Source organism: Aspergillus brasiliensis (genome assembly GCF_001889945.1).
Source record: "Aspergillus brasiliensis CBS 101740 unplaced genomic scaffold ASPBRscaffold_4, whole genome shotgun sequence".
NCBI classification, from domain to species: domain Eukaryota; kingdom Fungi; phylum Ascomycota; class Eurotiomycetes; order Eurotiales; family Aspergillaceae; genus Aspergillus; species Aspergillus brasiliensis.
Genome location: NW_027137445.1, coordinates 786943 through 800881, shown reverse-complemented (window position 1 = coordinate 800881; position 13939 = coordinate 786943). Strand labels below are relative to the sequence as shown.

At 50.4% G+C, this 13939-nt stretch overlaps 5 protein-coding genes across 5 annotated transcripts; 4 read left to right on the top strand and 1 right to left on the bottom strand.

Annotated features, from left to right (window-relative positions):
• The first annotated feature begins 213 nt into the window (after positions 1-213).
• On the top strand, positions 214-4065 carry ASPBRDRAFT_173939 (uncharacterized protein). Its single transcript, XM_067619760.1, has 3 exons — positions 214-274; positions 338-2803; positions 2852-4065. Exons 1-3 carry the CDS (start codon positions 254-256, stop codon positions 3821-3823), a joined length of 3459 nt encoding a protein of 1152 aa, XP_067480586.1. The 5' UTR covers positions 214-253; the 3' UTR covers positions 3824-4065.
• Positions 4062-4624, top strand: ASPBRDRAFT_41004 (uncharacterized protein). The gene has a single exon (XM_067624477.1). The coding sequence runs from the start codon at positions 4111-4113 to the stop codon at positions 4360-4362; it is 252 nt and encodes an 83-aa protein (XP_067480585.1). The 5' UTR covers positions 4062-4110; the 3' UTR covers positions 4363-4624.
• ASPBRDRAFT_28586 (uncharacterized protein) lies at positions 4601-7192 on the bottom strand (the record flags this gene model as incomplete). The annotated part of the gene is made up of 3 exons (XM_067622531.1): positions 4601-5131; positions 5467-6369; positions 6503-7192. The coding sequence occupies 3 exons, from the start codon at positions 7190-7192 to the stop codon at positions 4601-4603; spliced, it is 2124 nt and encodes a 707-aa protein (XP_067480584.1).
• A 1515-nt stretch (positions 7193-8707) lies between these two features.
• Positions 8708-11263, top strand: hasF (Zn(II)2Cys6 domain-containing transcription factor hasF; the record flags this gene model as incomplete). Its single annotated transcript, XM_067622530.1, has 5 exons — positions 8708-9280; positions 9330-9571; positions 9595-9862; positions 9927-10597; positions 10720-11263. 5 exons carry the CDS (start codon positions 8708-8710, stop codon positions 11261-11263), a joined length of 2298 nt encoding a protein of 765 aa, XP_067480583.1.
• Positions 11264-12082: 819 nt separating this feature from the next.
• On the top strand, positions 12083-13728 carry ASPBRDRAFT_122751 (MFS transporter; the record flags this gene model as incomplete). The annotated part of the gene is made up of 3 exons (XM_067617540.1): positions 12083-12344; positions 12407-13356; positions 13426-13728. 3 exons carry the CDS (start codon positions 12083-12085, stop codon positions 13726-13728), a joined length of 1515 nt encoding a protein of 504 aa, XP_067480582.1.
• Positions 13729-13939: the final 211 nt, after the last annotated feature.

Genomic DNA, 13939 nt, shown 5'->3' with positions numbered 1-13939 from the left:
TGTTTATCGATAGTTGCAAATCACATCCATCCCTCAATTATCGACACCGAAAACGTTGACAAAACTCCAAGCGTTGGCGGGCAGTAATTCCCCGGACAGCGTGGAGATCTCGAAGGCTCGGAGCAACTTTTTTTTGAGGCCGTTGAACCAAACCGGAAAAAAGTGCGGGAAGCGGGATCCAGTTTTTCCAGACTGCCATCGCCGCCGCCTTTGGTTGAAGCTCCCCTCAAAGCAGCCTCACCTCTCCAGGAGCATGGATTCGTCTGGCTCCCAGGTATGTAACAAATCGGAAAATGCTGGACTTTACTCGCATCACGCTAATTGAAATTTCTATTAGGAAAAGAAATCCATCCCGCGCTTCGCCAGCTTCAAGCCTCGGCCAGCACCTCCGCCCGAAGCTGATCGGCCGCCCGGGCGCGCCAGTCGCGACATCTCCGACCGTGATGACAAGTCCAGCCACCGCTCGAGGCATCGGTCAAGACATAGGAGCCATCATGACCGCTCCAGGTCTCGAGACCGTCGTAGGGGTCACAGGGAGCATCGTTCCTCTCGGAAGGAAGCAAGTCATCGCCGCCGAGAGCCCACTCCAGAACACCCAAGAACATCTACATCGACCCACACCGTGAAGCACCCGCCCGAAGCCTCAGATTTGTATGTTATAGATAGCAAGGGCGATCGCTACAACCTGATATATGGGACGCTACATCGGTATAGCGTCCCGCAATATTATCGCGTCGGACGAGGCAATGTCTTGGGCCTGCCTTCCAGCTACAAGATCGACCGGGAAAGCGTTGTCGAGGACGCACTGGTCATCACGAACCAACACAGTGTAGGAAAGTCAAAGAAAAAGGCAAAGAACCTCCTGGCAGGACTAGACAAGGGTAGAACCCGACTAGTTCGGATACGGCCAGAGTCGCTGGTGGATGCAGCCGCAGATACGTCACGGGACTACATTTCTTTAAGTGTATCCAGGAATGGAAATCGCTTGGATCTGTTAGAGGTCGACTCTGATGATGAGAAGCATGCATATCGATCAATTCACGGCAAAGCAAAGCCAGAGGATGACTTGCCCAGTGATGTGGAAGCTGTGTCCGAGTCAGATTCGGATCGAGAGGGTGGGCGGGCTGACCCCGACCAGGAGATCAAGCAGCGCAATGCAGAATTGCTTCAGAATGTTGAAAAGCATCCCGCTGATATCTCTGCGTGGCTCGCGCTTATCGATCACCAGGAGTCGCTCCTTCGAGGATCGGAGAGGGAGTTTGGCTCTTTGACCTACGCAGAGAAGATGGGCTTAGCCGACATCAAGCTATCGCTATACGAAAAAGCATTGAAAAAGGTTGGACCGAGCCCTGCAAAGGATCGCCTTTTGCTCGGCCTTCTTGAAGAGGGGGCGAAACTCTGGGACACCAAGAAGCTGTCTGCTCAGTGGCAGGCGATACTGAAGTCAAATTCAGAGTACATCAACCTTTGGATCCGATATCTCGACTTCCGTCAGACCGAATTTCTCGATTTTACGTACGAGCGGTGCCTTGCAACATTTATTGAGTGTCTGAAGCTCAATAAGTCTTCCCTGGAGAAATCGGAGAAGAATCAGGTCCACTTGTATCTGATCCTTAGGTTGACGTTGTTCGTCCGGGAAGCTGGGTTTACAGAGCATGCCGCGGCTCTCTGGCAAGGTCTTTTGGAGCTGACTTTCTACCGACCCACCTCGCTTGATGGAAGCAAAAGCCCTGAAGAGGTCATATCAGCTTTTCTGGAGTTCTGGGAGTCGGAAGTATCCCGCGTTGGAGACGCGGGCGCCAGGGGGTGGAAGAACGAGGGAAACGTGCTGCAACATGCGAGTGGCAGTGAAAAGCCTCATTTTCAACTCAACTCGCGAGCCGCATTCGCCTCCTGGACACCGTACGAAAGGGAGCGGATCGTCAATGCTCGGTTGCCAGCCCGCAGTATCGATGACTCGGAGGAAGATGATCCCTACCGAGTCATCATTGCATCCGATCTTGAAGAGATTTTGTCGCTGGCTTGGCAGGCCAATTCAGTCGAAGTGCTGATTGATAGCTTCTTCTATTACTGTCATCTACCGCCAATTTCGTCGGTTGAGAATTTGGGTACGACAAGTCGCTGGAACGGAGATGGCTTCGTGCGGAACGAATTTTCAAGCGGTTTCTACGCGACGCTTGCGAACTGGCTTCCTGATGTGGCTGCCGGAAATGAGCCCACAGTCGCGAACCCCGTCCTTTTCCCTCATCACAACTTCATCATTACACTGGATACTCTGTTTGCCGATCCTGCTAATTGGTTCTCTGCCTTGAAAACCTGGAGCGAAGCCACTTCTGATTCACAATCCGACGTTGACCCTGTTTGGGTCCGCAGGGTCATCCGGTCATTGATAGAAGCCCACCCTGACAATGATGATCTAGCTGAATATGGTCTTGCTCTTGAACTCGCGTGTAAAAGCAAGGATGCGAGGAAATTCGCGAAATCACTGCTCAAGAAGCGATCATCTAGCTTGCGACTCTATAATGCTTATGCTCTAATGGAGCGGCGCTTGGGCAATCAAGCAGCTGCCGATCATGTATGGGCGACGTCTCTTTCTATGAGCAGGTCCTTGCCTGATCGCGACAGGGTGGACAGTATTGTCGTGTGGCGCACCTGGGTATGGGAACTTCTCGACGCTGGAAATGCAGCTCAAGCATCTCATCTCCTCCTTGCGATGCCTCAAAGTAGTATCGATCTGAAGGTCTTTTCGGATCCTTCTAGTCAGCCTTCCTTCAGCCCGACAAGTCTGCTGAAGGTACAAAGTGTAAGTTACCATGATCATGCGGCATTTCACATTCCTGACATTTTCCAGTACCTATCAGAAGCGCAGGAAATCGGCCTTGCGAATGAGAAGCCTATCGTCTTCACATCGTGCATAGATTGCCTGGCCATTCTATTGTATCTCTCCAACTCTCTTGATCTAGACAAGTCCCTGGAATGCTATCGCATTGCACTCGCGAGACTCGCTTCTCTACCCGACCAGTCCAAGCCATTCGTAAACTTCACGACCGAGCTCCTCCATCAATGCCGAGCCCGACTTCTCTACCACCACATCCGCACCAGCAACGTCTACAAACCCTCACACATCCGTTCCCTCCTATCTGAAAGCATGTCAATCTCCCGGCACAACACCATATTTCTCTCCCTCTTCGCCTGGAACGAGTCCCGGTTTCGCATCGAAGAACGTGTCCGTGACACAATACGAGACATCACCCGCGTCGATACCAACGCAGACAGTCTCACAGCGGCTCCAGTACCCATAACAACGCACCTCTTTTCCATATACACTGAACTGAACCGTCCTACCTACTCCGGCTCGACTATGCACTCTGTCCGCGCTGCGTTCGAAAAAGCCATTGGCGATACCATCCATCAAGGATCCAATACCTCCACTGGCCACTCCAGCATCACCATCTGGAAACTCTACATTCTCTTCGAGCTATCTCGCAATGATATTCAACGGGCTAAGCAAGTATTCTACCGTGGCATGCGTGCCTGTCCCTGGTCGAAGGAGCTTATCATGCTTGCGTTTACTCATCTCCGGGCGGATATTATTCGGGAGCAGTATCCGCAAGAAGGTAGAAAGGGTGATGGCATGGGGTTCGATGAACTCAGGCATGTGTATAATGTGCTTGTTGAGAAGGGGCTGCGCATTCACCTGGATATTGAAAGGGAATTGGATGAGATTGCGGTGGAGGTGGAGCGGAAGAGGATCTCTTCGGGATCGGGATTGCCGATTGTTATGCCCGAGGATAAGGATAGCGAGGATGAGATGCAGCGTTAGTACAGTACACCTTCAAGTATTGGTCAATGCGGGCCGCATGTCTTAATGGATTATGATAAATATCGCCAATAATGGAAGGTGACACTACTTTACTGTGATTACTAGTGACTTCGTAGCTTAACTGGTTTTTCTGGGTGGTACAAGCTATGCAAGCGCTGCACTTCCTTGAGCATAAGACCACGCCTATGCCCATCATGTTAAATCCGACTACTATTATATATTATTATGAGATTTATGATCCCACCTTGTTGTTCTCAAATAGTCCGTTGCCTCCACAATACAATAGTATGTTGGATCAGTTCCCGCACTATCATATATTTATATACAACCACAGCCTGACACTAGAACTACTACCATCATCACCCTCTCCCCCTAACAATCCTCTACCTCCCCCCAAACATTCCTCCCATTCCTCTCATCCCTCACAACCTCCTCCACAACCCCGACCACATTCTCCAACCTCGAAACCCAAACACACCACCACAACCCTAACATCCACCCCCTCCTCCCTCTTCACCCTCTCCAACATGAAATCCTGATACACCCTGGACACCGAATAATCCCTCGTCGTAATCACATACGTAACCGACACCCCCCTCCACGCATCTCCCCCACCGCGGGGCGTGTGAAACGCGCTCAACGGACTCCACTCCGCACAAGATGCTTCACTGCCTCAGTAACCTGCACCTCATCACACAATCCCTCCGGAACGAGTTGCATCGGATTAACCGGGAACGTAGTAGACCCATCATCCTCTGCATTCTCGACAAATTTCGGTTAGAGGCTTTTGTCATGTCTGCTTCGGTGACGACGTCTCAGATGGAGCGGCCGGCCGGGTTGTTGGATGTAGGCGCAGATATAGAGGAGGTTGGATGATTCGTCGCGCTGGGGAGCTGGTTGTTGGCGGCGCGTGTGGGCAGGAGAGTCGAGGTCTTGGATGGCGTCGGTGCCGATGGTGCCGCTGTAGGAGTGAGTGCATGAGTAGGAGGATGTGTTCGCTTTTGGTGATTGGGGTGGTGAAGAAGGAGACGTCGCGTGGTAGGTTGCTGGTGGGGGCCGGGTGTTGGTGCAGCTGGGGAGGTGGGGGACAGTGCACGGTGAAGTTGTGGGATTCGAGGGTGGTGATGAGGTTGCTATAGTTGGCTGGGGTGTGCCAGGCTCTGAATCTTTAGTGGATAGTTGTTGGGTAGAGTAGATGAGGTCGTGGGGCTCGAATAAACACTTAATAAGACTGCAATGTGAGCTTCTGTCTGGGTATATCTGCTGTGTAGTTGAGCCACGGCCTCTACAGGAGCATCCCATAATGAACTAGCAAGAGATATAGCCGTGCTACATATTCAGGAGCATCATAACCTTGCTGCCTACTTTAGGTGCGTTCCTTTTCGCTGAAGCAACAAACTGAATGCTTAATCCGACCGACAGCACATTACTAGGCTCGCCTCAGTGGAGCCGCCCTGCCACCCATTGGCTCCATCGGCAACAGTTAGCCTTGGATCTGATCATTTTTGGGGCCAGACGAAAAGATTGATAAAATGCTATCGTAATATGATAACTACAACAGTATGAGATCCTGGCGCTTTCGAGGAATCGTATGACCAAGCTCCAAAGTCAATTGACAATACGAGCTATCGTATAGTGAATACCTGAGGCGGACGTTCCATATACCGAACGTCGTCAAATGCCCCTTCCCAGTGTGCCATTTGGGACATCATGGGAATGTAGGCAAAATCCACTAGGCGATAGTAGAGCTCGCCGTTCTCATGAAAAGGACGAAGTACAAGTGGCGCCGGTAATCCAGAATCCATCACAGCCACGTCTCCTTGCTGAACATCAGGTCCACTGATTGCAAATCCTTTAACCAAGGAGTCATTTATATCGAGGATAGTCTTCCCAGCATGAGCAGTAAGAACACCACAAAGTTTCGTCCCCAGTAAGTCGGTGATGCTGTGTGCCTCCTGATCTGCCACTTTTTGGAGGAGATCGAATATCTTTCTTGCTCTGGTGCTTCGAACATCTTGGATCTCAAACCCAAAATCATAAAGACCCGGACCCAGACACGCGAAAAAGAGACTGATACGTCTGGATTCTGAGTCACCCCAGGAACTGTTATGTACGTCTGCTACTTCAACAAGCTGCTTGATAATGTCTGGCATTGTTGATCCCAACTGTACAACAGGGAAACAAACACTGATGCAACGAGCCCGGATAGTCATGGTAGACAGGTCGTCTGTGATCGCAGGTATAAACTTTTGACAATAGGGAAGATAGCGGTATGCTTTTGATAAGGGGGTTTCATGCTCATTTGGACTGGTAAGATCCAGGACCCATGAAGGATAAGGGCAACGACTAGAAAGGTGGCCACCCTGGAGCCGGAATGATATCAGACACTCAAGTCCTTCATTTTGTAAGATATAAGCTGTTGTTTCGTGCATAACCTGACCAACCGGTTTGTTGTAATCGGGAGGATATTTGGCTTGCAAAGAAGGAAGCAGGCTGTACAATGCGTAAACTTTATCTCGGGGATCTTTGCACTGTCGATGCGATGTCTGGCGAAAGTGATACAGCACCGATTCCTGTCTGTAAGGTTCACGTGTCGGAGAACGAGAAATGCCGGGCTTCTCATCTCTATGGGTTTGAGTGAAGACTTGTCGAAATCTCCAGAGTTCCATTCCTGCACACCATTCGTCCAACGCCGCCACATGAACAAGGTAAAACGTTACTTTCCCCCTCATGCAAATCGGAACCCTTTTGGCCAGCTGGTATTCCTGGTATGTCCACATGCGTGGTCCAATAAGGGTCCTTGTGAATCCCCACAATTTGGCCATACAAAGTGCCTAGGCGCATGTCTTTGAGATCACAAACATACTCGCTGTATTTACTCATATAGATCAGGATGAACCATCCCACAACCTGCCACGTGATCCGTTTTTGTTCGGTTGACTTTGCCAATGAAATTGCAGCACGAGTATTCTTGCCATCGGTGGCCATCATAGCAATTACAACAGACGCGCTCGCATACATCCGACCCAGCAATGGGACTTGTGTGTTTTTCTCGAGGATATCATGCTGATTGATACAGACATAGTCAATCCATACTACACGCCGCCGGAGCTTGTGTCGAAGAAGACGAAGATTCCTATCCACACTCAGTGATACGTGGAATGTGGTACCGTCAAGAATCATTTCTGTTTTCGTTGAGGTATCTCCCCAAACGTACGAGATGGCCTCAAAGCTCGGGTTATCGTCCAGGGACACAGTTTTGAGGGAGCACCTGATGGTAGACGCAGTCCTGGTGCTGGGAAGAATTGTCAGGAGACGGATTTCGTTTCGTTCTGTATCCAGAGGAAGGTATTCGAAGTGTTTGGGCATTTTTGGTGAAATGTGGAATGAGAGGGAAAATCTGCAGATTCAGCTGAGCTGACGGAGCCTTTTTATTGGAAGCGCTAGAGTTGGCAGCCTCGTTATCGTTAGGCTTCCACGCATAGCCACAACAGGAGAAGGCGGGTAACCAATTGCTTTTTGCACTGACTATGCAGTGCACTAAAGAGACTGCAAATCCTACCTATTTTGGGATTAGTTTTATGTTACGATTTCTATAAGCAATCAACTTTGAAGTAAATCAAAAAAGCTACAGCTAAGTTAATGCTGTTAGGCCGAGGTTGTGACAGAAACATGGCTTTACAATGGGTTTTATGGTGGTAGTCCCAGTGCGGGGGCAGGGGTTTATTAGGAGGATATTTGGATGGATTGTCCAAAAAGTGAAAACCTTTGTAGATAACTACATAGATAGGTATTGGACAGATACTGCTCGTCCTAGATTATAATGTAGTAGAAATCTGCCTTCTACCTGCCCGACACATGATTGAGAACTTGACCCTCATGGTACCATTCCAATAAGCCCCAGCCATGAATGGACAGATCATCACATTTATATTGGCTTAACGTGCTACTGAGGATCTCCATCGTCCACGGTCTAGTCGTATTGTGCTTACGGCTGAGTTTTCGGGCATGATGGATATCGTCATAAACAATCATGAGGAGATACAGGACAAAGGGTGCTTACGAGTTTGATATGTTTGGGGTGGTCTGTATGCTTTTTATTTAGTGATATATACCGCTTCCTGGTGGACTATCTCGTCTGTATAACCCCGCGGAATACATCGAAATATCAGACAGGATTCTAAAAAGGGATGCAGTGATCCTACCTTTGGGGAGATTACATGGCTCACAACCAGAAATTTCAGGGCCTCATATCCTGAATTGTATTTGGTTTTCTATTAAATTATCTAGATCACCCTCTTTTCCTTAAGGGTGCAGGGATAGGATGAATTTATTAACTATCTGTATATCTTGTCGGCATTCAGGATCAAGTCCCCTGCTTATCACTCCTCCCTACTGTTCGGTTTCTTTCCTTCTCGTCGTTACGAGATGATAGTCAAAGATTCTTGAAGGTTGATGAGTTTTCAGAACTTGTATAATACCTGGCCCCGAGATAGAGAAGAAGTAGATAATGGTTACTGAAATCAATATATATTGGCCCATGGGATGATATATGATACTCCGTAGACAGTTACGAACTTCGTAAATGTGGAAGAAGGGCCGTCTATAAGGATAAGAAGTAGGAGTATGATTTGATGTGACTATTTGATACAAGGACAGACCAAGTCATTGGTGGTTTAATATGATGGAACATAATAGCACGTGGGCAGTTTTCCCCCAACCTCAACGTGGTATAGCTGCGGTCGTTAGTTGCAGTAGCTCTGGTGGGAGAAGTCGAGTCCGCTAAAATGAAGCTAAGCAGCATCCTTGGCTTTCCTCTCCACAACAGGCCATCATGTTATCCAAGTACACCTCCTCAACCATCTCAATCCCAATACCTTCGCCATGAACACGGATACATCCTCCTCTTATCACCCCTCAGACGCGCACTCATCTCCTACCGAATCCATTCAATCTTCAGCTCCAAGCAGTCTCTCTCGTCCCATTACCTCTTGCTTACCCTGCCGTCGTCGCAAGGTCAAATGCGACCGTCGCCAACCGCAATGTTTGGCGTGTCAGCGAGGCGGTCATGCCTGCTCGTTTGTATCGAAGCCGGGGTCCAATCGCATAACCAAGCCCAGCAGCACTAGTGGCTCCAGAGTGTCTTCTTCGACGCTGGATCGTATCAATCCTGGTCTGCAGCGACTAGCCAACTTCATGGCACAAGCGAAAGCATGTGAGGACTCCCCAGCACACAATCCCTCTTTGTCGTCACTGGGAGTCTACACACCCACATCGACAACGCAACCGACACCAGCAGCCCACATATCCGCTCCTCCCCACAATCAATGCTCGGAGGAAGATGCCCTCATTCTTGATGATGGAGTCCCCCATTTTATTTCTGCCAAACACTGGGCCTGGATGGCAGCAGAGGTGCGCTTCACTACTTGCGGCTCGCAGAATGGCAGGACCGAAAAAGTAATGAAAAACTAACCCAATTTCCGCTATTTGCCTTGCTTCTTTATAGCTCCAAGACATTCAATCAGTTCTTGCGGAATCTCAAAGATCCTCCTCTCCCGAAGGGACGCTTGATGATATTGTCTGGGATCCCGATTCCCCTGCAGGCTTACCATCTAGCAGCACCAGCAAAAACCTCTGGCCTGATACCCGGGAAGATTGCTATTTGCTGCTGAATGTGTTCTTGGCGAATGTCGACCCCATTGTTCGCATCATCCACCGGCCAAGTTTGGCCCGTCGCTTCGACGCTTCGTGCGCTCTCAATACCCTGATAGTCGAGATGATACCCCGACCCAAGGGGGAAGCAGCAATAGCGGTACGATCTTCAGTACGACAAAGACGGACGCCTTCAAGCCATTGGCCATGTCTATATTCTACGCGGCTGTCAACAGTATGAAAGATATAGATGTATCTACCATGTTCGGCACTGACAAAACGAGTCTCCTCGATCGATATAGAATGGGGACCGAGCTGCTTCTTAAGCGCCAAACGTTTATGACGTCAAGGGTACTTGAGGTTCTACAGGCATTTGTGATATTGCTGGTAAGGAACCACCGGGAATGAATCAAGAAATACCGTCGATACTGATCTTTTTTTGTCTCTATAGACCGTGAAATATAAGGAAGATGATATGGGAAAAGTGTGGCCACTAACAGGCCTGGCCATTCGGATAGCAATGCTTCAGGGGCTCCACCGTGACCCCCTAGCCCTACCACAAGGGGCGATCGACATTGTCCAGGTGGAGCTGCGCCGTCGCTTGTGGGCGCAGATCTGCTACCTGGATTTCCGGACCGCAGAGGATCACGGCTTCGCGCCGTCTATCCACGCATCGGACTTCGACACGCGTCGGCCCGTCAGTCTAGACGATGTGGATTTGGTCGAAGGCGCGCCCTCATTGTCTGGTCTCTCTGATGCCCCCAAATTCACCGATATGACCATCTACCTCCTGCGCATCACAGCTGCCCGTTACTACGGGCAGGTCATCCAGATAACGCATGCGTCGCGCAAGCGATTGCGTACTGGTGTGCCTGGTATAATTTTTGACGAGTCTCAAACCTTGATGGAGCTGCAGGGACTGTTGCAGACCGCCACTGGACTTGCAAGTGAGTTAGAGAGAAGCCTAGACGAGCTCGTTCGGTACTGCGATAAGAGGGTGGTCATGCAATCGATGGCCTTGGATCTCAGCCAGCACCTCAAGACCAAATTTTGGGTCATGTTCTGGACGCAGATCTCTCGACAGGATCGCGTGAAGATTATCAGTCCTTCTATGAGACGAAAGTGAGCTTTCCCTCTTCCTTGTCTATTCCCCTTTCCCAAAGTCTCAAGAGTACGCTTCGCCATCCACTTGGGCTAGTAAGGCAACTTCTAATAGCAGTTATTGACAAAAACATTCTTAACAGCATATTCGTCGATGCTGCCACCGCCGTAGAAACTTGGTGTGCCATCTCCTCGAGTCCGGCCTGCGAACCCTATAAATGGCACATAAACTCGTACGCCGGCTTTCACCTCATTCTCTACGTTCTCTCCGAGGTTCAGAGCCCCGGATTTCAGGAGCCTGGCTGGGAGGATCTTCGCCAGCGTGGGCTTCAACTCGCCAACGCCATCTACGAGCTCCGCGGTCAACATACCAAAGGTGCTTGGCCTGCAATCACCTGGTTAGCAAACCGTATTCGGTTCCAGCCGGGTCTGGCTGGGAGTTCTGCCCCTGGGATGACTTCTGGTGCTGTTGTCGGCGCTAATGGTAATGCTGGGCTTGGTAGTTCGTCGGATAACCAGCCCATGGCTGGAATGGCTGACTCTGCTGGTGCTGGTGCCGCTGAAATGGCCTCTCCGGGGATGAACTTTGATACAGGAGAACTCATGGGCCTAATCAACTTGGAGGAGTTTGATTTTTCGGATTTTATTGCGATGGATGGAATGGGTATCCCGGGGCTCCCGCGGTGAAAGAAGGGAATACAGAACCTTCTCGAAAGCCTCATTTGTGCTGTATTGATGGTGTGTCAGTGAGTGAGTGTATGTGTTTTGACAGAACTCTGTCGTTTCCTATACCTTAGGGGACATATTGAAGTTCATGGGTGCTAGAGGGAAATTCCAAGTATTTCCCTAAGGATAGATATGGGTCTTCAGATGTAGACAGCGATTCGAGGCGACCGGTAGACGATGAGTACCCCTCTGATCTCCAATGACTCTTTCGATGACCACACAACTGATGCCAGACGATAGACGAGCGCGCCACTGAAGCCTACTCCATCACATGATCGATCCCTACTGGAGTCCGGTCACTGCTGACTGCCATTTCAACCTCTTTGACGGCCTCCATGCCGCAAACTGAAGTATAATCTGTCCACCTCCGGTCACGGCTCCCCCAAGTGTCTGGGAGTCCACATCGGCGGCAAGATGGGGTGCAGCACCAACGTTTGAGGTGCGGTGCATCGCGACCGGACTTTGTGTATTCTCAAAACCCGCTACTCCGCGCCCCGCAATTCCAAGTTTCTGGTGATCATTTGCAATATCGATATTTCCTCGTCCAAATTACATTGATCTGTTCTACCTGCAGGGGTTGGCCGTGGACCCACCGCTCGTACGAGGCTAAACGTGCGGCGTCCCCACAGCTCGGCCGAGGTGCATGATCTTGGGAGTATGAAGCATTCGACCTCGATTTTATATAAGAAATGAAGAATCTCCCCATCAAGCTTGAAAATCCCCGCTAATATGTCGGACAGGAATAAGAGCAACTCCCCCAAACGTCCAGCAACCATCATTATGGAATCCAAGACGGACCACGAGCGAACGGACTCAGTTGACACGCTTGCCCAGCGTAACGTCAAGGCAGAGGCAGGAAACGACCATGAGAAGGTTGATCCAGATGCCTCAAGGCGGGTGCGCAGAGGATTTCTCCCGTGGTTGTGTGTGGTCCCATCTGTACAGGATCCCCGATCATACAGCTCAGGAGTGAAGTGGTTTTTAACCTTCATCGTTGCTGCTGGTGGTCTGGTCGTCCCGTTGAGCAGCGGCGTCTTGTTTCGTATTTTCTTTCCCTTCCTCTTGGTTGACAGAGTGAAAGCTAACATGATGGCCGTCAAACAGCATGCCTGATTGAAATTGCCACCGACCTTAATACCACCGAATCTGTGGTCAACCTATCCATCGCATTCGGTTCCCTTGCCGTCGCCATTACCCCCCTCTGGTGGTCCTACCTTGCCGAACTCTACGGTCGCCGGCTTGTCTATATTCTATCATTCTTCTTCCTTGGACTTTTCTGTATCTTAGCAGCCGCCAGCCCCAATATCGGCATGTTCATCGCCATGCGCCTTCTCGGCAGCGCCTCCAGCGCCTCTCTCCAATCCGTCAGTGCAGGCACCATCTCCGATATGTTTGAAACGCACGAGCGCGGCAAAGCCATGGGTGCCTTTATGCTCGGACCTATGCTTGGCCCCATGTTCGCGCCCGTCATCGGCGGAGCACTGACAATGCGATGGGGCTGGCGCAGCACGCAGTGGTTTATGGTGATCTACGCGTGGGCAGTATTCATGGTGATGGTCTTCTGTTTACCAGAGACAGCGACAAACTTAGCAGAAAACCAGCGTGAGCACCGCGCTAACGCTAGCAGCCCCATCCAGAAGGCCACCCAGTTCCTCCTCAAGCCCATAGAGGCTGCTAAGCTCCTTCAGTACCCGCCTATCCTGATCACGGTATACTATACGGCTATTATATTTGCCACCTATTACCTCATTTGCGTCTCTATTGAGGATACGTTCGCAGTCCCCCCGTACTCGTGGAGTCCTGTAATCGTCGGAGTCGCCTACATCCCAGGGGGTCTGGGGTTGTTGTTCGGGGCGATCGTCGGCGGCCGCTGGCAGGATTGGATCATGGCGCGCACTGCCAGAAAGGAAGGTCGGTATGACGATGCGGGGGAGTTGATACTGCATCCGGTGGATCGTTTGGGAGAGAACTGCCTGATGGCGGGCATTCTCTTCCCTGGGGCGCTGTTGTGGTGGGGATGGACAGCCGAGAAGCAGGTCTTCTGGCTAGTGCCGGTGAGTTGTCGTTGATCCCTCATCAGATGTATAAACACAGTAAATTCGACTGACACCGATACTATGTAGCTAATCGGAAACTTTTTCTATGGCGTCGGCGGCATGATCCTCACCAACGTGACCATGACGATGCTAACGGAGTTTACCCCTAAAAAGTCCACCGTCGGTGTTGCGGTCAACAATCTGCTACGAAACAGCCTGTCGTGTGTTAGTGCCGTCATCGCTCAGCCGCTGTTTGATGCCATTGGGACCGGGTGGTCGTTCACGGCTGCTGGTCTCTTCTGTCTGTTGAGTGGTATTCCGTTGATCCTTCTGCGGATGAAGCGGGAGGAATGGAGCAGGAAGATGAAGGCTACATTGGGGAGTGATTAAAGGGACCATTTGTAGGAGCTCTGTAGAGAAATTGCACAAAGAACGACTCGGCTAACCATGCAAACATCATCCTCTCTGTCATTCTGCTTGAATGCATCCGCGTGTTACCCCAACCCCAAGGCTAGACTCCCTCTCCTTTCTCAAATAATTGTTCCATGAGCCTATTCGTAGGCAACATCCTCATCAGGCACAACAAGCGGGCCAATATTGA